The sequence below is a fragment of the Salmo salar genome, chromosome 07 (assembly GCF_965601325.2).
Source record: "Salmo salar chromosome 07, fSalSal1, whole genome shotgun sequence".
NCBI classification, from domain to species: Eukaryota; Metazoa; Chordata; class Actinopteri; order Salmoniformes; family Salmonidae; genus Salmo; species Salmo salar.
Genome location: NC_138297.1, coordinates 75,373,672 through 75,400,000, shown reverse-complemented (window position 1 = coordinate 75,400,000; position 26,329 = coordinate 75,373,672). Strand labels below are relative to the sequence as shown.

General features: G+C 43.6%; 1 protein-coding gene across 2 annotated transcripts in view; it reads left to right on the top strand.

Annotated features, from left to right (window-relative positions):
* LOC106595395 (uncharacterized protein KIAA0930 homolog) overlaps positions 1–22,377 on the top strand; it is a 78,427-nt gene extending 56,050 nt beyond the window's left edge. Inside the window, exons 7-10 of one of the 2 annotated variants that reach the window (XM_082978092.1) lie at positions 915–1,103; positions 12,018–12,177; positions 15,368–15,523; positions 19,632–22,377. In XM_082978092.1, the coding sequence (XP_082834218.1) occupies positions 915–1,103; positions 12,018–12,177; positions 15,368–15,523; positions 19,632–19,672 (546 nt within the window). In that variant the 3' untranslated portion in view covers positions 19,673–22,377. Of the gene's footprint in view, positions 1–914; positions 1,104–12,017; positions 12,178–15,367; positions 15,572–19,631 lie in introns of both variants that reach the window. The other variant, XM_082978093.1, reaches the window with a different exon arrangement.
* The last annotated feature ends 3,952 nt before the right edge of the window (positions 22,378–26,329 follow it).

The following is a 26,329-nucleotide window of genomic DNA, read 5'->3' as shown; positions in this document are numbered from 1 at the left end:
CCCCAGATCTGTGCCTCGACACAATCCTGTCTCGGAGCTCTACGGACAATTCCTTCAACCTCATGGCTTGGTTTTTGCTCTGACATGCACTGTCAACTGTGGGACCTTATATAGACAGGTGTGTGTCTTTCCAAATCATGTTGAATTTATCACAGGTGGACTACAAGTTGTAGAAACATCTCAATGGAAACAGGATAAACCTGAGCTCAATTTTGAGTCTCATAGCAAGGGGTCTGAATACTTATGTAAATAAGGTATTTGTTTAATTTTATTTTTTTTGCACAAATTTTTTTTAAACCTGACTTTCACAATTTTTTTATTTAAAATGTAATCCATTTTAGAACAAGGCTGTAACGTAACTAAATGTGGAAAAAGTGAAGGGGTCTGAATACTTTCCTGAATGCTCTGTTTATTCTGTGAAATCAGCCTCAAGCTGTGAGAAACTTTACTGCTTGAATTACATAAAGACAGAACACCGTGGAAAGAAGGAACCTGGTTATGATTGTCTTGATGAAATGTAGTTTACGGACATTACTAACAGAAAAAACACAGGACTTTGTGGACAAGACATTACTAACAGAAAAAACACAGGACTTTGTAGTTTGTGGACAAGACATTACTAACAGAGAAACACAGGACTTTGTGGACAAGACATTACTAACAGAGAAACACAGGACTTTGTGGACAAGACATTACTAACAGAGAAACACAGGACTTTGTAGTTTGTGGACAAGACATTACTAACAGAGAAACACAGGACTTTGTAGTTTGTGGACAAGACATTACTAACAGAGAAACACAGGACTTTGTGGACAAGACATTACTAACAGAAAAACACAGGACGGACAGTAGATGGTTAAAGACGAGATTGAGAACAAGCCGTATCAAGTCTTCCCGTTGTGTTTGTGTTGTAGGTGAGCGTGGCGGCTAAGATGGCCCAGCGCATGTCGTTCGGCTTCTATAAGTACAGCAACATGGAGTTCGTCAGGATGAAGGGGCCGCAGGGCAAAGGTCACGCTGAGATGGCGGTGAGCAGGGTCCCGACCGGAGACACGTCCCCCTGCGGCACGGAGGAGGACCTGGACTCCCCCCTACACGAGAGGGTGGGTAGAGTAGACAGATAGGCACGCACACACACAAGAAGGTTAGATACACACACACACACCCCTACACGAGAGGGTCAGGACACATGTATATAAAGCATTAAGAACACCCGCTTTTTCCAGACTGACCAGGTGAATCCAGGTTAAAGCTATGATCCCTTATTGATGTCACTTGTTAAATCCACTTCAATCAGTGTAGATGAAGGGGAGGAGACATGTTAAAGAAGGATTTTTAAACCTTGAGACAATTGAGACATGGATTGTGTATATGTCCCATTCAGCGGGTGAATGAGCAAGACAAAATATTTAAGTTCCTTTGAACGGGGTATGGTAGTAGGTGCCAGGTGCACCGGTTTGTGTCAAGAACTTCAACGTTGCTGGGTTTTTCACGCTCAACAGTTTCCCGTTTGTATCAAGAATGGTCCACCACCCAAAGGACATCCAGCCAACTTGACACAACTGTGGGGAAGCATTGGAGTCAACATGGACCAGCATCCCTGTGGAACGCTTCCTACACCTTGTAGAGTCCATGTCCCGACAAAATGAGGCTGTTCTGAGGGCGACGCTAGCCGTCGGCTAGACCGGAGGGTCGGGACGCTGGCCGTCGGCTAGACCGGAGGGTCGGGACGCTAACCGTCGGCTAGACCGGAGGGTCGGGACGCTAACCGTCGGCTGGACCGGAGGGTCGGGACGCTGGCCGTCGGCTAGGCCGGAGGGTCGGGACGCTGGCCGTCGGCTAGACCGGAGGGTCGGGACGCTGGCCGTCGGCTAGACCGGAGGGTCGGGACGCTAACCGTCGGCTAGGGACGCTGGCCGTCGGCTAGACCGGAGGGTCGGGACGCTAACCGTCGGCTAGGCCGGAGGGTCGGGACGCTGGCCGTCGGCTAGGCCGGAGGGTCGGGACGCTAACCGTCGGCTAGGCCGGAGGGTCGGGACGCTAACCGTCGGCTAGGCCGGAGGGTCGGGACGCTGGCCGTCGGCTAGGCCGGAGGGTCGGGACGCTGGCCGTCGGCTAGGCCGGAGGGTCGGGACGCTGGCCGTCGGCTAGGCCGGAGGGTCGGGACGCTGGCCGTCGGCTAGGCCGGAGGGTCGGGACGCTGGCCGTCGGCTAGGCCGGAGGGTCGGGACGCTGGCCGTCGGCTAGGCCGGAGGGTCGGGACGCTGGCCGTCGGCTAGGCCGGAGGGTCGGGACGCTGGCCGTCGGCTAGGCCGGAGGGTCGGGACGCTGGCCGTCGGCTAGGCCGGAGGGTCGGGACGCTGGCCGTCGGCTAGGCCGGAGGGTCGGGACGCTGGCCGTCGGCTAGGCCGGAGGGTCGGGACGCTGGCCGTCGGCTAGGCCGGAGGGTCGGGACGCTGGCCGTCGGCTAGGCCGGAGGGTCGGGACGCTGGACCAGAGGGCTGGGACAGCATTACTGTAGAACCACAACATTCCATGTTCTCAGGTGTACATAGATATACATGGAGGGAAAATGGTTTCATAATCACACCTGAGAAATGACCCCCAGAATATCCAACATGTTATGAAAGAGCCCAGGAATGGACATGCAGATAGCTGGCTGGAACACACTGCTTTTCTGTAACGCGTGTGTGTGTGTGTGTGTGTGTGTGTGTGTGTGTGTGTGTGGCTGAGGTTCTGTATGTCCTGAGGTTCTGTATGTCCTGAGGTTCTGTCCCCATTTAACTGAGGTTCTGTATGTCCTGAGGTTCTGTTCCCCTTTAACTGAGGTTCTGTATGTCCTGAGGTTCTGTCCCCATTTAACTGAGGTTTAGTGTGATGTCCTCTAGAGTTGTGGACATCAGAGACTGGATTTAACTGAGGTTTAGTGTGATGTCCTCTAGAGTTGTGGACATCAGAGACTGGATTTAACTGAGGTTTAGTGTGTTGTCCTCTAGAGTTGTGGACATCAGAGACTGGATTTAACTGAGGTTTAGTGTGATGTCCTCTAGAGTTGTGGACATCAGAGACTGGATTTAACTGAGGTTTAGTGTGATGTCCTCTAGAGTTGTGGACATCAGAGACTGGATTTAACTGAGGTTTAGTGTGTTGTCCTCTAGAGTTGTGGACATCAGAGACTGGATTTAACTGAGGTTTAGTGTGTTGTCCTCTAGAGTTGTGGACATCAGAGACTGGATTTAACTGAGGTTTAGTGTGATGTCCTCTAGAGTTGTGGACATCAGAGACTGGATTTAACTGAGGTTTAGTGTGTTGTCCTCTAGAGTTGTGGACATCAGAGACTGGATTTAACTGAGGTTTAGTGTGATGTCCTCTAGAGTTGTGGACATCAGAGACTGGATTTAACTGAGGTTTAGTGTGATGTCCTCTAGAGTTGTGGACATCAGAGACTGGATTTAACTGAGGTTTAGTGTGATGTCCTCTAGAGTTGTGGACATCAGAGACTGGATTTAACTGAGGTTTAGTGTGATGTCCTCTAGAGTTGTGGACATCAGAGACTGGATTTAACTGAGGTTTAGTGTGATGTCCTCTAGAGTTGTGGACATCAGAGACTGGATTTAACTGAGGTTTAGTGTGATGTCCTCTAGAGTTGTGGACATCAGAGACTGGATTTAACTGAGGTTTAGTGTGTTGTCCTCTAGAGTTGTGGACATCAGAGACTGGATTTAACTGAGGTTTAGTGTGATGTCCTCTAGAGTTGTGGACATCAGAGACTGGATTTAACTGAGGTTTAGTGTGATGTCCTCTAGAGTTGTGGACATCAGAGACTGGATTTAACTGAGGTTTAGTGTGATGTCCTCTAGAGTTGTGGACATCAGAGACTGGATTTAACTGAGGTTTAGTGTGATGTCCTCTAGAGTTGTGGACATCAGAGACTGGATTTAACTGAGGTTTAGTGTGATGTCCTCTAGAGTTGTGGACATCAGAGACTGGATTTAACTGAGGTTTAGTGTGATGTCCTCTAGAGTTGTGGACATCAGAGACTGGATTTAACTGAGGTTTAGTGTGATGTCCTCTAGAGTTGTGGACATCAGAGACTGGATTTAACTGAGGTTTAGTGTGATGTCCTCTAGAGTTGTGGACATCAGAGACTGGATTTAACTCGGTTCTTCTGGAGCTACGATAGAATGGAATGACTGAAGTGTATTAAACATGGCAGTATGTTATATTGTTACTGCAGTGTATTAAACATGGCAGTATGTTATATTGTTACTGCAGTGTATTAAACATGGCAGTATGTTATATTGTTACTGCAGTGTATTAAACATGGCAGTATGTTATATTGTTACTGCAGTGTATTAAACATGGCAGTATGTTATATTGTTACTGCAGTGTATTAAACATGGCAGTATGTTATATTGTTACTGCAGTGTATTAAACATGGCAGTATGTTATATTGTTACTACAGTGTATTAAACATGGCAGTATGTTATATTGTTACTACAGTGTATTAAACATGGCAGTATGTTATATTGTTACTACAGTGTATTAAACATGGCAGTATGTTATATTGTTACTGCAGTGTATTAAACATGGCAGTATGTTATATTGTTACTACAGTGTATTAAACATGGCAGTATGTTATATTGTTACTGCAGTGTATTAAACATGACAGTATGTTATATTGTTACTACAGTGTATTAAACAACATGGCAGTATGTTATATTGTTACTTCAGTGTATTAAACAACATGGCAGTATGTTATATTGTTACTGCAGTGTATTAAACAACATGGCAGTATGTTATATTGTTACTGCAGTGTATTAAACAACATGGCAGTATGTTATATTGTTACTGCAGTGTATTAAACAACATGGCAGTATGTTATATTGTTACTACAGTATTAAACATGGCAGTATGTTATATTGTTACTACAGTGTATTAAACATGGCAGTATGTTATATTGTTACTACAGTGTATTAAACATGGCAGTATGTTATATTGTTACTGCAGTGTATTAAACAACATGGCAGTATGTTATATTACTACTGCAGTGTATTAAACATGGCAGTATGTTATATTGTTACTGCAGTGTATTAAACATGGCAGTATGTTATATTGTTACTGCAGTGTATTAAACATGGCAGTATGTTATATTGTTACTGCAGTGTATTAAACATGGCAGTATGTTATATTGTTACTGCAGTGTATTAAACAACATGGCAGTATGTTATATTGTTACTGCAGTGTATTAAACATGGCAGTATGTTATATTGTTACTGCAGTGTATTAAACAACATGGCAGTATGTTATATTGTTACTACAGTGTATTAAACAACATGGCAGTATGTTATATTGTTACTGCAGTGTATTAAACAACATGGCAGTATGTTATATTGTTACTGCAGTGTATTAAACAACATGGCAGTATGTTATATTACTACTGCAGTGTATTAAACATGGCAGTATGTTATATTGTTACTGCAGTGTATTAAACATGGCAGTATGTTATATTGTTACTACAGTGTATTAAACAACATGGCAGTATGTGATATTGTTACTACAGTGTATTAAACATGGCAGTATGTGATATTGTTACTACAGTGTATTAAACATGGCAGTATGTTATATTGTTACTGCAGTGTATTAAACAACATGGCAGTATGTTATATTGTTACTGCAGTGTATTAAACATGGCAGTATGTTATATTGTTACTACAGTGTATTAAACATGGCAGTATGTTATATTGTTACTGCAGTGTATTAAACAACATGGCAGTATGTTATATTGTTACTACAGTGTATTAAACATGGCAGTATGTTATATTGTTACTGCAGTGTATTAAACAACATGGCAGTATGTTATATTGTTACTGCAGTGTATTAAACATGGCAGTATGTTATATTGTTACTACAGTGTATTAAACATGGCAGTATGTTATATTGTTACTGCAGTGTATTAAACAACATGGCAGTATGTTATATTGTTACTACAGTGTATTAAACATGGCAGTATGTTATATTGTTACTGCAGTGTATTAAACAACATGGCAGTATGTTATATTGTTACTACAGTGTATTAAACAACATGGCAGTATGTTATATTGTTACTGCAGTGTATTAAACAACATGGCAGTATGTTATATTGTTACTACAGTGTATTAAACATGGCAGTATGTTATATTGTTACTGCAGTGTATTAAACATGGCAGTATGTTATATTATTACTACAGTGTATTAAACATGGCAGTATGTTATATTGTTACTGCAGTGTATTAAACATGGCAGTATGTTATATTGTTACTACAGTGTAGTAATCAACATGGCAGTATGTTATATTGTTACTACAGTGTATTAAACATGGCAGTATCTTATATTGTTACTGCAGTGTATTAAACATGTCAGTATGTTATATTGTTACTACAGTGTATTAAACAACATGGCAGTATGTTATATTGTTACTACAGTGTATTAAACATGGCAGTATGTTATATTGTTACTGCAGTGTATTAAACAACATGGCAGTATGTTATATTGTTACTACAGTGTATTAAACATGGCAGTATGTTATATTGTTACTGCAGTGTATTAAACAACATGGCAGTTTGTTATATTGTTACTGCAGTGTATTAAACATGGCAGTATGTTATATTGTTACTACAGTGTATTAAACATGGCAGTATGTTATATTGTTACTACAGTGTATTAAACATGGCAGTATGTTATATTGTTACTACAGTGTATTAAACATGGCAGTATGTTATATTGTTACTACAGTGTATTAAACAACATGGCAGTATGTTATATTGTTACTGCAGTGTATTAAACAACATGGCAGTATGTTATATTGTTACTGCAGTGTATTAAACAACATGGCAGTATGTTATATTGTTACTGCAGTGTATTAAACATGGCAGTATGTTATATTGTTACTACAGTGTATTAAACAACATGGCAGTATGTTATATTGTTACTACAGTGTATTAAACAACATGGCAGTATGTTATATTGTTACTGCAGTGTATTAAACATGGCAGTATGTTATATTGTTACTGCAGTGTATTAAACAACATGGCAGTATGTTATATTGTTACTACAGTGTATTAAACATGGCAGTATGTTATATTGTTACTGCAGTGTATTAAACATGGCAGTATGTTATATTGTTACTACAGTGTATTAAACAACATGGCAGTATGTTATATTGTTACTGCAGTGTATTAAACAACATGGCAGTATGTTATATTGTTACTGCAGTGTATTAAACAACATGGCAGTATGTTATATTGTTACTACAGTGTATTAAACATGGCAGTATGTTATATTGTTACTGCAGTGTATTAAACATGGCAGTATGTTATATTGTTACTGCAGTGTATTAAACATGGCAGTATGTTATATTGTTACTGCAGTGTATTAAACATGGCAGTATGTTATATTGTTACTACAGTGTATTAAACATGGCAGTATGTTATATTGTTACTGCAGTGTATTAAACAACATGGCAGTATGTTATATTGTTACTGCAGTGTATTAAACAACATGGCAGTATGTTATATTGTTACTGCAGTGTATTAAACATGGCAGTATGTTATATTGTTACTGCAGTGTATTAAACAACATGGCAGTATGTTATATTGTTACTGCAGTGTATTAAACAACATGGCAGTATGTTATATTGTTACTGCAGTGTATTAAACAACATGGCAGTATGTTATATTGTTACTGCAGTGTATTAAACATGGCAGTATGTTATATTGTTACTGCAGTGTATTAAACAACATGGCAGTATGTTATATTGTTACTGCAGTGTATTAAACAACATGGCAGTATGTTATATTGTTACTGCAGTGTATTAAACAACATGGCAGTATGTTATATTGTTACTGCAGTGTATTAAACAACATGGCAGTATGTTATATTGTTACTGCAGTGTATTAAACAACATGGCAGTATGTTATATTGTTACTACAGTGTATTAAACATGGCAGTATGTTATATTGTTACTACAGTGTATTAAACAACATGGCAGTATGTTATATTGTTACTACAGTGTATTAAACATGGCAGTATGTTATATTGTTACTACAGTGTATTAAACATGGCAGTATGTTATATTGTTACTGCAGTGTATTAAACATGGCAGTATGTTATATTGTTACTGCAGTGTATTAAACATGGCAGTATGTTATATTGTTACTACAGTGTATTAAACAACATGGCAGTATGTTATATTGTTACTGCAGTGTATTAAACATGGCAGTATGTTATATTGTTACTGCAGTGTATTAAACATGGCAGTATGTTATATTGTTACTGCAGTGTATTAAACATCGCAGTATGTTATATTGTTACTGCAGTGTATTAAACAACATGTCAGTATGTTATATTGTTACTGCAGTGTATTAAACAACATGGCAGTATGTTATATTGTTACTGCAGTGTATTAAACATGACAGTATGTTATATTGTTACTACAGTGTATTATACAACATGGCAGTATGTTATATTGTTACTGCAGTGTATTAAACATGGCAGTATGTTATATTGTTACTACAGTGTATTAAACATGGCAGTATGTTATATTGTTACTGCAGTGTATTAAACATGGCAGTATGTTATATTGTTACTACAGTGTATTAAACATCGCAGTATGTTATATTGTTACTGCAGTGTATTAAACAACATGTCAGTATGTTATATTGTTACTGCAGTGTATTAAACAACATGGCAGTATGTTATATTGTTACTGCAGTGTATTAAACATGACAGTATGTTATATTGTTACTACAGTGTATTATACAACATGGCAGTATGTTATATTGTTACTGCAGTGTATTAAACATGACAGTATGTTATATTGTTACTACAGTGTATTAAACATGGCAGTATGTTATATTGTTACTACAGTGTATTAAACAACATGGCAGTATGTTATATTGTTACTGCAGTGTATTAAACATGGCAGTATGTTATATTGTTACTACAGTGTATTAAACATGACAGTATGTTATATTGTTACTACAGTGTATTAAACATGGCAGTATGTTATATTACTACTGCAGTGTATTAAACAACATGGCAGTATGTTATATTGTTACTGCAGTGTATTAAACATGGCAGTATGTTATATTGTTACTACAGTGTATTAAACATGGCAGTATGTTATATTGTTACTACAGTGTATTAAACATGACAGTATGTTATATTGTTACTACAGTGTATTAAACATGGCAGTATGTTATATTACTACTGCAGTGTATTAAACAACATGGCAGTATGTTATATTGTTACTGCAGTGTATTAAACATGGCAGTATGTTATATTGTTACTACAGTGTATTAAACATGGCAGTATGTTATATTGTTACTACAGTGTATTAAACATGGCAGTATGTTATATTTTTACTACAGTGTATTAAACATGGCAGTATGTTATATTGTTACTGCAGTGTATTAAACATGGCAGTATGTTATATTGTTACTGCAGTGTATTAAACATGGCAGTATGTTATATTGTTACTGCAGTGTATTAAACAACATGGCAGTATGTTATATTTTTACTACAGTGTATTAAACAACATGGCAGTATGTTATATTGTTACTGCAGTGTATTAAACAACATGGCAGTATGTTATATTTTTACTACAGTGTATTAAACAACATGGCAGTATGTTATATTGTTACTACAGTGTATTAAACAACATGGCAGTATGTTATATTGTTACTGCAGTGTATTAAACATGGCAGTATGTTATATTGTTACTGCAGTGTATTAAACATGGCAGTATGTTATATTGTTACTGCAGTGTATTAAACATCGCAGTATGTTATATTGTTACTGCAGTGTATTAAACAACATGTCAGTATGTTATATTGTTACTGCAGTGTATTAAACAACATGGCAGTATGTTATATTGTTACTGCAGTGTATTAAACATGACAGTATGTTATATTGTTACTACAGTGTATTATACAACATGGCAGTATGTTATATTGTTACTGCAGTGTATTAAACATGGCAGTATGTTATATTGTTACTACAGTGTATTAAACATGGCAGTATGTTATATTGTTACTGCAGTGTATTAAACATGGCAGTATGTTATATTGTTACTACAGTGTATTAAACATCGCAGTATGTTATATTGTTACTGCAGTGTATTAAACAACATGTCAGTATGTTATATTGTTACTGCAGTGTATTAAACAACATGGCAGTATGTTATATTGTTACTGCAGTGTATTAAACATGACAGTATGTTATATTGTTACTACAGTGTATTATACAACATGGCAGTATGTTATATTGTTACTGCAGTGTATTAAACATGACAGTATGTTATATTGTTACTACAGTGTATTAAACATGGCAGTATGTTATATTGTTACTACAGTGTATTAAACAACATGGCAGTATGTTATATTGTTACTGCAGTGTATTAAACATGGCAGTATGTTATATTGTTACTGCAGTGTATTAAACATGACAGTATGTTATATTGTTACTACAGTGTATTAAACATGGCAGTATGTTATATTACTACTGCAGTGTATTAAACAACATGGCAGTATGTTATATTGTTACTGCAGTGTATTAAACATGGCAGTATGTTATATTGTTACTACAGTGTATTAAACATGGCAGTATGTTATATTGTTACTACAGTGTATTAAACATGACAGTATGTTATATTGTTACTACAGTGTATTAAACATGGCAGTATGTTATATTACTACTGCAGTGTATTAAACAACATGGCAGTATGTTATATTGTTACTGCAGTGTATTAAACATGGCAGTATGTTATATTGTTACTACAGTGTATTAAACATGGCAGTATGTTATATTGTTACTACAGTGTATTAAACATGGCAGTATGTTATATTTTTACTACAGTGTATTAAACATGGCAGTATGTTATATTGTTACTGCAGTGTATTAAACATGGCAGTATGTTATATTGTTACTGCAGTGTATTAAACATGGCAGTATGTTATATTGTTACTGCAGTGTATTAAACAACATGGCAGTATGTTATATTTTTACTACAGTGTATTAAACAACATGGCAGTATGTTATATTGTTACTGCAGTGTATTAAACAACATGGCAGTATGTTATATTTTTACTACAGTGTATTAAACAACATGGCAGTATGTTATATTGTTACTGCAGTGTATTAAACATGGCAGTATGTTATATTGTTACTGCAGTGTATTAAACATGGCAGTATGTTATATTGTTACTGCAGTGTATTAAACAACATGGCAGTATGTTATATTTTTACTACAGTGTGTTAAACAACATGGCAGTATGTTATATTGTTACTGCAGTGTATTAAACAACATGGCAGTATGTTATATTTTTACTACAGTGTATTAAACAACATGGCAGTATGTTATATTGTTACTACAGTGTATTAAACATGGCAGTATGTTATATTGTTACTACAGTGTATTAAACATGTCAGTATGTTATATTGTTACTACAGTGTATTAAACAACATGGCAGTATGTTATATTGTTACTACAGTGTATTAAACATGGCAGTATGTTATATTGTTACTACAGTGTATTAAACATGGCAGTATGTTATATTGTTACTGCAGTGTATTAAACATGGCAGTATGTTATATTGTTACTACAGTGTATTAAACATGGCAGTATGTTATATTGTTACTACAGTGTATTAAACATGGCAGTATGTTATATTGTTACTGCAGTGTAACTATACAGGTATATGATTGGCTGTCTGTGTGTTCTCTCTGTAGTACGTTGGTTCTGATTGGCTGTCTGTGTGTTCCCTCTGTAGTATTTTGGTTCTGATTGGCTGTCTGTGTGTTCTCTCTGTAGTACGTTGGTTCTGATTGGCTGTCTGTGTGTTCTCTCTGTAGTACGTTGGTTCTGATTGGCTGTCTGTGTGTTCTCTCTGTAGTACGTTGGTTCTGATTGGCTGTCTGTGTGTTCTCTCTGTAGTACGTTGGTTCTGATTGGCTGTCTGTGTGTTCCGTTTGGTCAGGTGACGTCGTTCAGCACCCCTCCCACCCCGGAGAGGAACCGCCCCTCGTTCTTCTCCCCTTCTCTCCGTCGGAAGGTCCCCAGGAACCGCATCACTGAGATGAAGAAGAGTCACTCAGCCAATGATAGTGAAGAGTTCTTCAGGGACGAGGATGACGAGGGTAACAACATATTATAACCTGGATGTGTATAACCTGGATGTGTTGCAGAGAGAGAGTATAACCTGGATGTGTTGGAGAGAGAGAGTATAACCTGGATGTGTTGGAGAGAGTGTGTATAACCTGGATGTGTTGGAGAGAGAGAGAGAGAGTGTATAACCTGGATGTGTTGCAGAGAGAGAGAGTGTATAACCTGGATGTTTTGGAGAGAGAGAGAGTGTATAACCTGGATGTGTTGCAGAGAGAGAGAGAGAGAGAGAGAGAGAGTGTATAACCTGGATGTGTTGCAGAGAGAGAGAGAGAGTGTATAACCTGGATGTGTTGCAGAGAGAGAGAGAGAGAGTGTGTATAACCTGGATGTGTTGGAGAGAGAGTGTATAACCTGGATGTGTTGGAGAGAGAGAGTGTGTATAACCTGGATGTGTTGGAGAGAGAGAGTGTGTATAACCTGGATGTGTTGAAGAGAGAGAGAGAGTGTGTATAACCTGGTTGTGTTGAAGAGAGAGAGTGTATAACCTGGATGTGTTGGAGAGAGAGTGTATAACCTGGATGTGTTGCAGAGAGAGAGAGAGAGTGTATAACCTGGATGTGTTGAAGAGAGAGAGTGTATAACCTGGATGTGTTGGAGAGAGAGAGTGTGTATAACCTGGATGTGTTGCAGAGAGAGAGAGAGAGAGAGAGAGTGTATAACCTGGATGTGTTGGAGAGAGAGAGAGAGTGTATAACCTGGATGTGTTGGAGAGAGAGAGAGAGTGTATAACCTGGTTGTGTTGGAGAGAGAGAGTGTATAACCTGGATGTTTTGGAGAGAGAGAGAGTGTATAACCTGGATGTGTTGCAGAGAGAGAGAGTGTATAACCTGGTTGTGTTGGAGAGAGAGAGTGTATAACCTGGATGTTTTGGAGAGAGAGAGAGTGTATAACCTGGATGTGTTGCAGAGAGAGAGAGAGTGTATAACCTGGTTGTGTTGGAGAGAGAGAGTGTATAACCTGGATGTTTTGGAGAGAGAGAGAGTGTATAACCTGGATGTGTTGCAGAGAGAGAGTGTATAACCTGGATGTGTTGGAGAGAGAGAGAGTGTATAACCTGGATGTGTTGGAGAGAGAGAGTGTATAACCTGGTTGTGTTGGAGAGAGAGAGAGAGAGAGAGAGAGAGAGTGTATAACCTGGATGTGTTGCAGAGAGAGAGAGAGAGAGAGAGTGTATAACCTGGATGTGTTGGAGAGAGAGAGTGTATAACCTGGATGTTTTGGAGAGAGAGAGAGTGTATAACCTGGATGTGTTGCAGAGAGAGAGAGAGAGAGAGAGAGAGTGTATAACCTGGATGTGTTGCAGAGAGAGAGAGAGAGTGTGTATAACCTGGATGTGTTGCAGAGAGAGAGAGAGAGAGTGTGTATAACCTGGATGTGTTGGAGAGAGAGAGAGAGTGTATAACCTGGATGTGTTGCAGAGAGAGTGTGTATAACCTGGAAGTGTTGGAGAGAGAGAGTGTGTATAACCTGGATGTGTTGCAGAGAGAGAGAGAGAGAGAGAGAGAGTGTATAACCTGGATGTGTTGAAGAGAGAGAGTGTTTAACCTGGATGTGTTGGAGAGAGAGAGTGTGTATAACCTGGATGTGTTGCAGAGAGAGAGAGAGTGTATAACCTGGATGTGTTGGAGAGAGAGAGTGTATAACCTGGATGTGTTGGAGAGAGAGAGTGTATAACCTGGATGTGTTGGAGAGAGAGAGTGTATAACCTGGTTGTGTTGGAGAGAGAGAGTGTATAACCTGGATGTTTTGGAGAGAGAGAGAGTGTATAACCTGGATGTGTTGCAGAGAGAGAGAGAGAGTGTATAACCTGGTTGTGTTGGAGAGAGAGAGTGTATAACCTGGATGTTTTGGAGAGAGAGAGAGTGTATAACCTGGATGTGTTGCAGAGAGAGAGAGAGAGAGTGTATAACCTGGATGTTTTGGAGAGAGAGAGAGTGTATAACCTGGATGTGTTGCAGAGAGAGAGAGAGTGTATAACCTGGATGTGTTGAAGAGAGAGAGTGTATAACCTGGATGTGTTGGAGAGAGAGAGTGTGTATAACCTGGATGTGTTGCAGAGAGAGAGAGAGAGAGAGAGTGTATAACCTGGATGTGTTGAAGAGAGAGAGTGTATAACCTGGATGTGTTGAAGAGAGAGAGTGTATAACCTGGATGTGTTGGAGAGAGAGAGTGTGTATAACCTGGATGTGTTGCAGAGAGAGAGAGAGAGAGAGAGTGTGTATAACCTGGATGTTTTGGAGAGAGAGAGAGTGTATAACCTGGATGTGTTGCAGAGAGAGAGAGAGTGTATAACCTGGATGTGTTGCAGAGAGAGAGAGAGTGTATAACCTGGATGTGTTGCAGAGAGAGAGAGAGTGTATAACCTGGATGTGTTGCAGAGAGAGAGAGAGTGTATAACCTGGTTGTGTTGGAGAGAGAGAGTGTATAACCTGGATGTTTTGGAGAGAGAGAGAGTGTATAACCTGGATGTGTTGCAGAGAGAGAGAGAGTGTATAACCTGGATGTGTTGCAGAGAGAGAGAGAGTGTATAACCTGGATGTGTTGCAGAGAGAGAGAGAGTGTATAACCTGGATGTGTTGCAGAGAGAGAGAGGTGTATAACCTGGATGTGTTGAAGAGAGAGAGAGAGTGTGTATAACCTGGTTGTGTTGGAGAGAGAGAGTGTATAACCTGGTTGTGTTGGAGAGAGAGAGTGTATAACCTGGATGTTTTGGAGAGAGAGAGAGAGAGTGTATAACCTGGATGTGTTGCAGAGTGTATAACCTGGATGTGTTGCAGAGTGTATAACCTGGATGTGTTGCAGAGTGTATAACCTGGATGTGTTGCAGAGAGAGAGTGTATAACCTGGATGTGTTGAAGAGAGAGAGAGTGTATAACCTGGATGTGTTGAAGAGAGAGAGAGAGTGTATAACCTGGATGTGTTGGAGAGAGAGTGTATAACCTGGTTGTGTTGGAGAGAGAGAGTGTATAACCTGGATGTTTTGGAGAGAGAGAGAGAGAGAGTGTATAACCTGGATGTGTTGCAGAGAGGGAGTGTTTAACCTGGATGTGTTGGAGAGAGAGAGTGTATAACCTGGATGTGTTGCAGAGAGAGAGTGTATAACCTGGATGTGTTGGACAGAGAGTGTATAACCTATAACCTGGATCATGTGACCCCATGCAGACCTGTGTAACCAGTCCAACCTGCGGTCTCGCTCCCTGTCGGGTACAGGACGCTCCCTGGTGGGGTCTTGGCTCAAACTGAACCGGACAGAGGAGTACTTCCTGCTTTACTCCCACCTGACCTACGTCACCCTGCCGCTGCACCGAATCACCTCAGGTCAAGACCCACAAACCATCAGTCCCTAATGGTTCCCTATTCCCTCAGGTCAAGACCCCCACACTATCAGTCCCTAATGGTTCCCTATCACCTCAGGTCAAGACCCCCACACTATCAGTCCCCAATGGTTCACTATTCCCTCAGGTCAAGACCCCCACACTATCAGTCCCCAATGGTTCACTATTCCCTCAGGTCAAGACCCCCACACTATCAGTCCCTAATGGTTCACTATTCCCTCAGGTCAAGACCCCCACACTATCAGTCCCTAATGGTTCCCTATCACCTCAGGTCAAGACCCCCACACTATCAGTCCCCAATGGTTCACTATTCCCTCAGGTCAAGACCCCCACACTATCAGTCCCTAATGGTTCCCTATTCCCTCAGGTCAAGACCCCCACACTATCAGTCCCTAATGGTTCCCTATCCCCTCAGGTCAAGACCCCCACACTATCAGTCCCTAATGGTTCCCTATTCCCTATGCCCTCAGGTCAAGACCCCCACACTATCAGTCCCTAATGGTTCCCTATCACCTCAGGTCAAGACCCCCACACTATCAGTCCCTAATGGTTCCCTATTCCCTATTCCCTCAGGTCAAGACCCCCACACTATCAGTCCCCAATGGTTCCCTATTCCCTATTCCCTCAGGTCAAGACCCCCACACTATCAGTCCCTAATGGTTCCCTATCACCTCAGGTCAAGACCCCCACACTATCAGTCCCTAATGGTTCCCTATTCCCTCAGGTCAAGACCCCCACACTATCAGTCCCCAATGGTTCCCTATTCCCTATCACCTCAGGTCAAGACCCCCACACTATCAGTCCCTAATGGTTCCCTATTCCCTCAGGTCAAGACCCCCACACTATCAGTCCCCATTGGTTCCCTATGCCCTCAGGTCAAGACCCACACACTATCAGTCCCTAATGGTTCCCTATTCCCTATCACCTCAGGTCAAGACCCCCACACTATCAGTCCCCAATGGTTCCCTATTACCTATTCCCTCAGGTCAAGACCCCCACACTATCAGTCCCTAATGGTTCCCTATCACCTCAGGTCAAGACCCCCACACTATCAGTCCCTAATGGTTCCCTATTCCCTCTGGTCAAGAGCCCCACACTATCAGTCCCTAATGGTTCCCTATTCCCTATTCCCTCAGGTCAAGACCCCCACACTATCAGTCCCTAATGCTTCCCTACTCCCTCAGGTCAAGACCCCCACACTATCAGTCCCCAATGGTTCCCTATTACCTATTCCCTCAGGTCAAGACCCCCACACTATCAGTCCCTAATGGTTCACTATTCCCTATTCCCTCAGGTCAAGACCCCCACACTATCAGTCCCCAATGGTTACCTATTCCCTATTCCCTCAGGTCAAGACCCCCACACTATCTGTCCCTAATGGTTCCCTATTCCCTCAGGTCAAGACCCCCACACTATCAGTCCCTAATGGTTCCCTATCACCTCAGGTCAAGACCCCCACACTATCAGTCCCTAATGGTTCCCTATTCCCTATTCCCTCAGGTCAAGACCCCCACACTATCAGTCCCCAATGGTTCCCTATTCCCTATTCCCTCAGGTCAAGACCCCCACACTATCAGTCCCTAATGGTTCCCTATCACCTCAGGTCAAGACCCCCACACTATCAGTCCCTAATGGTTCCCTATTCCCTCAGGTCAAGACCCCCACACTATCAGTCCCCAATGGTTCCCTATTCCCTATCACCTCAGGTCAAGACCCCCACACTATCAGTCCCTAATGGTTCCCTATTCCCTCAGGTCAAGACCCCCACACTATCAGTCCCCATTGGTTCCCTATGCCCTCAGGTCAAGACCCACACACTATCAGTCCCTAATGGTTCCCTATTCCCTATCACCTCAGGTCAAGACCCCCACACTATCAGTCCCCAATGGTTCCCTATTACCTATTCCCTCAGGTCAAGACCCCCACACTATCAGTCCCTAATGGTTCCCTATCACCTCAGGTCAAGACCCCCACACTATCAGTCCCTAATGGTTCCCTATTCCCTCTGGTCAAGAGCCCCACACTATCAGTCCCTAATGGTTCCCTATTCCCTATTCCCTCAGGTCAAGACCCCCACACTATCAGTCCCTAATGGTTCCCTACTCCCTCAGGTCAAGACCCCCACACTATCAGTCCCCAATGGTTCCCTATTACCTATTCCCTCAGGTCAAGACCCCCACACTATCAGTCCCTAATGGTTCACTATTCCCTATTCCCTCAGGTCAAGACCCCCACACTATCAGTCCCCAATGGTTCCCTATTCCCTATTCCCTCAGGTCAAGACCCCCACACTATCAGTCCCTAATGGTTCCCTATCACCTCAGGTCAAGACCCCCACACTATCAGTCCCTAATGGTTCCCTATTCCCTCAGGTCAAGACCCCCACACTATCAGTCCCCAATGGTTCCCTATTCCCTATCACCTCAGGTCAAGACCCCCACACTATCAGTCCCTAATGGTTCCCTATTCCCTCAGGTCAAGACCCCCACACTATCAGTCCCCATTGGTTCCCTATGCCCTCAGGTCAAGACCCACACACTATCAGTCCCTAATGGTTCCCTATTCCCTATCACCTCAGGTCAAGACCCCCACACTATCAGTCCCCAATGGTTCCCTATTACCTATTCCCTCAGGTCAAGACCCCCACACTATCAGTCCCTAATGGTTCCCTATCACCTCAGGTCAAGACCCCCACACTATCAGTCCCTAATGGTTCCCTATTCCCTCTGGTCAAGAGCCCCACACTATCAGTCCCTAATGGTTCCCTATTCCCTATTCCCTCAGGTCAAGACCCCCACACTATCAGTCCCTAATGGTTCCCTACTCCCTCAGGTCAAGACCCCCACACTATCAGTCCCCAATGGTTCCCTATTACCTATTCCCTCAGGTCAAGACCCCCACACTATCAGTCCCTAATGGTTCACTATTCCCTATTCCCTCAGGTCAAGACCCCCACACTATCAGTCCCCAATGGTTACCTATTCCCTATTCCCTCAGGTCAAGACCCCCACACTATCTGTCCCTAATGGTTCACTATTCCCTCAGGTCAAGACCCCCACACTATCAGTCCCCAATGGTTCCCTATTCCCTCAGGTCAAGACCCCCACACTCAGTCCCTAATGGTTCCCTATTCCCTCAGGTCAAGACCCCCACACTATCAGTCCCTAATGGTTCCCTATCACCTCAGGTCAAGACCCACAAACAAACAAAAAATGCTCTTGATGGTGCTCCCGGAAAACACTTCGATGCAGCCTGACAGTATGCTCTCGATGGTGCTCCTGTAAAACACCGTAGTTTGAACATTTTAGCTCCTCAGAGATGTGTACGCCGAGGAGCTTTAAGTTTTTTGACAGTCTCCACGACGGGCCTCGTTGATGAGGATGGGGGCGTTCCCAGCCTGGTTCCTCCACAATCAACTCTGTTGTTTTTGCTAACGTTGAGGGAGAGGTTGTTTACCTGGCGCCACGCCGTCAGAGTGCCTACCTCCTCTCTGTAGGCCGTCTGGTCGTCGTGTCTACTACTGTCGCGTCGTCAGGGAACTTGGTGATGGAGTTGGACCCAGTTGCGTAGGGAGGAGTTCAGACCCAGGGCCGGGAGCTTGGAGGGCGCTGTGGTATTGAAGGTCGAGCTGTAGTCAATGAACAGCATTCTGACATATGTGTTCCCCTGGTCCAGGTGGGTGAGGGCAGTGCAGTGGTGATGGCGTCGTCCGTGAATCTGTCGGGGCAGTAGACGAATTGGAGAGTGTGTCGGGGAGGGAGGAGGTGATATGGTCTTTGACTAGTCTCTCTAAGCACTTCATGATGAAGGACGTTGAGTGTTACTGGTCAGTAGTCATTCAGTAACTTTCCCTTCCTTGGGCAGCAGCACGATGGTGGACATCTTAAAGCAGGTGGGGAGAACAGCCCGAGCTAGAGGGAGATTAAAAATGTCAGAAAAACACAACAGCGAGCTGGTCTGCACATGCTCCAAGGGGCACGGCTAGGATCCTCCCATCTAGAGAATAGGGAGCCATTATGGACTTTCCCTGTTGTGTAAATGACAGTATTGACGTACACTGCTGACTGATTCTGTTGTTGTCTTGTCATCAGATATCCTGGAGGTGAGACAGAAGCCCATCTTGATGACATAGCAGATCAGAGCTCCAGTCCTCCCTACGAAGTGCCTTCCTGCATCAGGCCCTGACTGACACTACAGCAACACTACCACCATCTGGTGGTGACATGGAGGAATTACAGCAACACTCCCATCTGGTGGCGAGACAGAGAACTACAACCAAACCTGGAATTACAGCAACACTCCCATCTGGTGGCGAGACAGAGAACTACAACCAAACCTGGAATTACAGCAACACTACCACCATCTGGTGGTGACATGGAGGAATTACAGCAACACTCCCATCTGGTGGCGAGACAGAACTACAACCAAACCTGGAATTACAGCAACACTCCCATCTGGTGGCGAGACAGAGAACTACAACCAAACCTGGAATTACAGCAACACTCCCATCTGGTGGCGAGACAGAGAACTACAACCAAACCTGGAGTCAACGGCAAGAGATGACTATTAAAAAAAACCTTTGGCACAATGAAAACCAGCCAATCAGAAAGTGCCTCTTCCCTCTGTCACGTTCCTGCTCGATGAGGATTCGCCGGTGGGTGCGAGGCGGTCGCCGGGGAAACAGGCATAGCAACACGCCTGTCCTGTCAGGATCACGAAGTGAAGTGCCATTGTCTGAACTCTGACCTGGAACTAAAAATGATTTAGAATGTCTCTGGACGAATCTAAAATGGAACTCTATTTCCCAGTTTAGTGCACTAACTTTGACCTTGGCCCTATGTGGACTCTGACCTATAGTAGTGCTCTATAAAAGGGAATAGGGTGCCATTTTGGACAACGTCTCTGTTTTGTTGTAAATATCCTGCTGCTTAACTAGTCACTGATAAGCCTTTAGGAAAGGTGACGCTTCTGTCTGTGTTTTGTGTTTCTATCTGCGAGGTTCACTGTGTGGCGGGGAAGGTTTTAAAAGGGGATTGTGTCTCTAAGTCCCAGGGCTTTGTTGCCTGTGGTCTTCAGCCTATCAGCACCACCACTGACACATAAATGATGTTACTCTGAGACCAAAATGTCACCGTTATTCCCTGTATTGACCAGGGCTGTAGTAGCCAGGGCTGTAGTATCCAGGGAGTAGGTTTCCATCCGGCAAACGGTCTGGGGATCCTTTAACCCTACAGTTTTAACGGGATTAACTTTCAACGGGGAATTTTTAGCATCCATATAACATTAAAAAAAAAACTACTTGTAAATTCACACACACACGTATGAAAGACTGAAGAAAGAGGAGTATTTTTCCTCAGCACTGGAAACAAGATGGGTGAATATAGAAGCCCAGGGCCTGCTGATACTCAGCTTTAGTAGTCGTAGATACAAAAGCCTGTTTCTGTCTGGTCTGACCTCGTCCCCAGGCTGCCGTGTAGAGCCTGGTAACTGTGGGACTGTCTGGAACTTAAAGGGCTGTGGATTTACTGAGTGACGTGCTCATTAATTCAAATTCTGAGCGAATCACATGACTGTGAGGCTTTAAATCGAGGAGTGGGAGGGAGCGAACCTGGGTTAGTTGGTTTTATGGAAGCCCGTTCCTGCCACCCAAAATACAATTAAATGTCCATACTGCCTCAACATTTTGAGCTTCTAACTAGACATTGAGATACTAAAACCATTTAGACAGAACATACATACACTACATGAACAAAAGTATGTGGACACCTGGTCGTCCAACATCTCATTCCAAAATCAGGGGTATTAATATGGAGTTGGTCCCCCCCCTCTTTGCTGCTATAACAGCCTCCACTCTTCTGGGAAGGCTTTCCACTAGATGTTGGAACATTGCTGCTATAACAGCCTCCACTCTTCTGGGAAGGCTTTCCACTAGATGTTGGAACATTGCTGCTATAACAGCCTCCACTCTTCTGGGAAGGCTTTCCACTAGATGTTGGAACATTGCTGCTATAACAGCCTCCACTCTTCAGGGAAGGCTTTCCACTAGATGTTGGTACATTGCTGCGGAGATTTGCTTCCATTCAGCCACAAGAGCATCTGTGATGTTGGTCGATTAGGCCTGGCTCGCAGTCTGCGCTCCAATTCATCCCAAAGGTGTTGAGGACAGGGCTCTGTGCAGGCCAGTCAAGTTCTTACACACCACTTTTGTATGGACCTCGCTTTGTGCACGGGGGGCGTTGTCATGTTGAAACAGGAAAGGGCCTCGCCCGAACTGCTTCCAGAGGCAGTTTGGAACTCGGTAGTGAGCGTTGCAACCCGAAGACCGATGATTTGTACGGGCTTCAGCACTAGGCGGCCTACCACTTCACGGCTGAGCCGTTGTTGCTCCTAGATGTTTCCACTTCACAATAACAGCACTGACCGGGGAGCAGCTCTAGCAGGGCAGAAATGTGACAAACTGACATCCTATGAAAAGTGCCACGTGGAATAAAAAAAATCACTGAGCTCTTCAGTACGGGCCATTCTACTGCCAATGTTTGTCTATGGAGATTGCGTGGCTGTGTGCTTGATTTTATACATCTGTCAGCAACGGGTGTGGCTGAAATAACCGAATCCACTGATTTGAAGGGGTGTCCACCTACTTTTGTGTGTGTGTGTATATATATATATATGTGTATATACATTGTGTGTGTGTGTGTGTATATATATACACTCTGTGTTTGTTCATTTGTAGCATTATGTGGTAATGTCCATCTGTCCACGTCGCAGAGTCCATTGCTGAACTGGCATTTGCTCCAACACTTTATATTGTTTAATAAAATAATTGACACAAAAGCATTGAAAGAGGGACAAAGTGCTGTTGTTAAGACTGATTCTCAACTGTAGCCTACTGATAACTACCCCAGCTCGTCTAGAGTAGCCTACTGATAACTACCCCAGCTGGTCTAGAGTAGCCTACTGATAACTACCCCCAGCTGGTCTAGAGTAGCCTACTGATAACTACCCCAGCTGGTCTAGAGTAGCCTACTGATAACTACCCCAGCTGGCCCAGAGTAGCCTACTGATAACTACCCCAGCTGGTCTAGAGTAGCCTACTGATAACTACCCCAGCTGGCCTAGAGTAGCCTACTGATAACTACCCCAGCTGGTCTAGAGTAGCCTACTGATAACTACCCCAGCTGGTCTAGAGTAGTCTACTGATAACTACCCCAGCTGGTCTAGAGTAGCCTACTGATAACTACCCCAGCTGGTCTAGAGTAGCCTACTGATAACTACCCCAGCTGGTCTAGAGTAGCCTACTGATAACTACCCCAGCTGGTCTAGAGTAGCCTACTGATAACTACCCCCAGCTGGTCTAGAGTTGCCTACTGATAACTACCCCAGCTGGTCTAGAGTAGCCTACTGATAACTACCCCCAGCTGGTCTAGAGTAGCCTACTGATAACTACCCCAGCTGGTCTAGAGTAGTCTACTGATAACTACCCCAGCTGGTCTAGAGTAGCCTACTGATAACTACCCCAGCTGGTCTAGAGTAGTCTACTGATAACTACCCCAGCTGGTCTAGTGTAGCCTACTGATAACTACCCCAGCTGGTCTAGAGTAGCCTACTGATAACTACCCCAGCTGGTCTAGAGTAGCCTACTGATAACTACCCCAGCTGGTCTAGAGTAGCCTACTGATAACTACCCCCAGCTGGTCTAGAGTAGCCTACTGATAACTACCCCAGCTGGTCTAGAGTAGCCTACTGATAACTACCCCAGCTGGCCCAGAGTAGCCTACTGATAACTACCCCAGCTGGTCTAGAGTAGCCTACTGATAACTACCCCAGCTGGCCTAGAGTAGCCTACTGATAACTACCCCAGCTGGTCTAGAGTAGCCTACTGATAACTACCCCCAGCTGGTCTAGAGTAGCCTACTGATACCTACCCCAGCTGGTCTAGAGTAGCCTACTGATAACTACCCCAGCTGGTCTAGAGTAGCCTACTGATAACTACCCCCAGCTGGTCTAGAGTAGCCTACTGATAACTACCCCAGCTGGTCTAGAGTAGCCTACTGATAACTACCCCAGCTGGTCTAGAGTAGCCTACTGATAACTACCCCAGCTGGTCTAGAGTAGCCTACTGATAACTACCCCAGCTGGTCTAGAGTAGCCTACTGATAACTACCCCAGCTGGCCTAGAGTAGCCTACTGATAACTACCCCAGCTGGTCTAGAGTAGCCTACTGATAACTACCCCAGCTGGTCTAGAGTAGCCTACTGATAACTACCCCAGCTGGTCTAGAGTAGCCTACTGATAACTACCCCAGCTGGTCTAGAGTAGCCTACTGATAACTACCCCAGCTGGTCTAGAGTAGTCTACTGATAACTACCCCAGCTGGTCTAGAGTAGCCTATAGTCTACTGATAACTACCCCAGCTGGTCTAGAGTAGCCTACTGATAACTACCCCAGCTGGTCTAGAGTAGCCTACTGATAACTACCCCAGCTGGTCTAGAGTAGCCTACTGATAACTACCCCAGCTGGTCTAGAGTAGCCTACTGATAACTACCCCAGCTGGTCTAGAGTAGCCTACTGATAACTACCCCAGCTGGCCCAGAGTAGCCTACTGATAACTACCCCAGCTGGCCTAGAGTAGCCTACTGATAACTACCCCAGCTGGTCTAGAGTAGCCTACTGATAACTACCCCAGCTGGCCTAGAGTAGCCTACTGATAACTACCCCAGCTGGTCTAGAGTAGCCTACTGATAACTACCCCAGCTGGTCTAGAGTAGCCTACTGATGCAGCTGCAGGTGGCCCAGACAAGCCTCTTCCCAGATCTCTTCATGCCAGGGGGGAAACAAGCGGTAACATCATGTATTACAGTCTGAAATAGGACTATTTACTGTGTGTGTTAAGAGAGAATGGGATCAAATTTGGTTCCTATTCAAAGTGTGGGTGGTTCGGCTACCTAGACCTTATCAATCAACACAATGGTGATTACATTATAACTGTTTAATTCCAGGTGATACAACCCTGCATACAGTCAGCTCAGTCCTGGTCATTCTACTGTCACGGTCCTGGTCACAGTCCTGGTCATTCTACTGTCACAGTCCTGGTCACAGTCCTGGTCATTCTACTGTCACAGTCCTGGTCATTCTACTGTCACAGTCCTGGTCATTCTACTGTCTCAGTCCTGGTCACAGTCCTGGTCATTCTACTGTCACAGTCCTGGTCATTCTACTGTCTCAGTCCTGGTCATTCTACTGTCACAGTCCTGGTCATTCTACTGTCTCAGTCCTGGTCACAGTCCTGGTCATTCTACTGTCACAGTCCTGGTCATTCTACTGTCGCAGTCCTGGTCATTCTACAGTCACAGTCCTGGTCTCAGTCCTGGTCATTCTACTGTCACAGTCCTGGTCACAGTCCTGGTCATTCTACTGTCACTGTCCTGGTCACAGTCCTGGTCATTCTACTGTCACAGTCCTGGTCATTCTACTGTCACTGTCCTGGTCACAGTCCTGGTCATTCTACTGTCACAGACCTGGTCACAGTCCTGGTCATTCTACTGTCACAGTCCTGGTCATTCTACTGGTCACAGTCCTGGTCATTCTACTGTCACAGTGTTTATTTCAAACCATATGACCTGATCAGAGAATATCTGGTCCCATCATGGTCCACATAAAGTCATTTTTATTACCATGTCATATACTACTAGGGTCTGGAGTTTTACCTGGTTTATTACTGTCATACTATACTACTAGGGTCTGGAGTTTTACCTGGTTTATTACTATGTCATACTATACTACCACAGTTGACAGTGCATGTCAGAGCAAAAACCAAGCCATGAGGTCGAAGGGATTGTCCGTAGAGCTCCGAGACAGGATTGTGTCGAGGCACAGATCTGGGGAAGGGTACCAAAACATTTCTGCAGCATTGAAGGTCCCCAACAACACAGTGGCCTCCATCATTCTTAAATGGAAGAAGTTTGGAACCACCAAGACTCTTCCTAGAGCTGGCCGTCCGGCCAAACTGAGCGATCGGGGAAGAAGGGCCTTGGTCAGGGAGGTGACCAGGAACCCGATGGTCACTCAGACAGAGCTCCAGAGTTCCTCTGTGGAGATGGGAGAACCTTCCAGAAGGACAACCATCTCTGCAGCACTCCACCAATCAGGCCTTTATGGTAGAGCAGCCAGACGGAAGCCACTCCTCAGTAAAAGGCACATGACAGCCCGCTTGGAGTTTGCCAAAAGGACTCTTGGACCATGAGAAACGAGATTCTCTGGTCTGATGAAACCAAGATTGAACTCTTTGGCCTGAATGCCAAGAGTCACGTCTGGAGGAAACCTGGCAGCATCCCTACGGTGAAGCATGGTGGTGGCAGCATCATGTTGTGGGGATGTTTTTCAGCAGCAGGGGCTGGGAGACTAGTCAGGATCGAGGGAAAGATGAATGGAGTAAAGTACAGAGAGATCCTTGATGAAAACCTGCTCCAGATCGCTCAGCACCTCAGACTGGGGCGAAGGTTCACCTTCCAACAGGACAACGACCCTAAGCACACAACCAAGACAACGCAGGAGTGGCGTCGGGAGAAATCTCTGAATGTCCTTGAGTGGCCCAGCCAGAGCCTGGACTTGAACCCAATCGAACATCTCTGGAAAGACCTGAAAATAGCTGTGTAGCGACGCTTCCCATCCAACCTGACAGAGCTTGAGAGGATCTACAGAGAAGAATGGGAGAAACTCCCCAAATACAGGTGTACCAAGCTTGTAGCGTCATGCCAAAGGTGCTTTAAAGTACTGAGTAAAGGGTCTG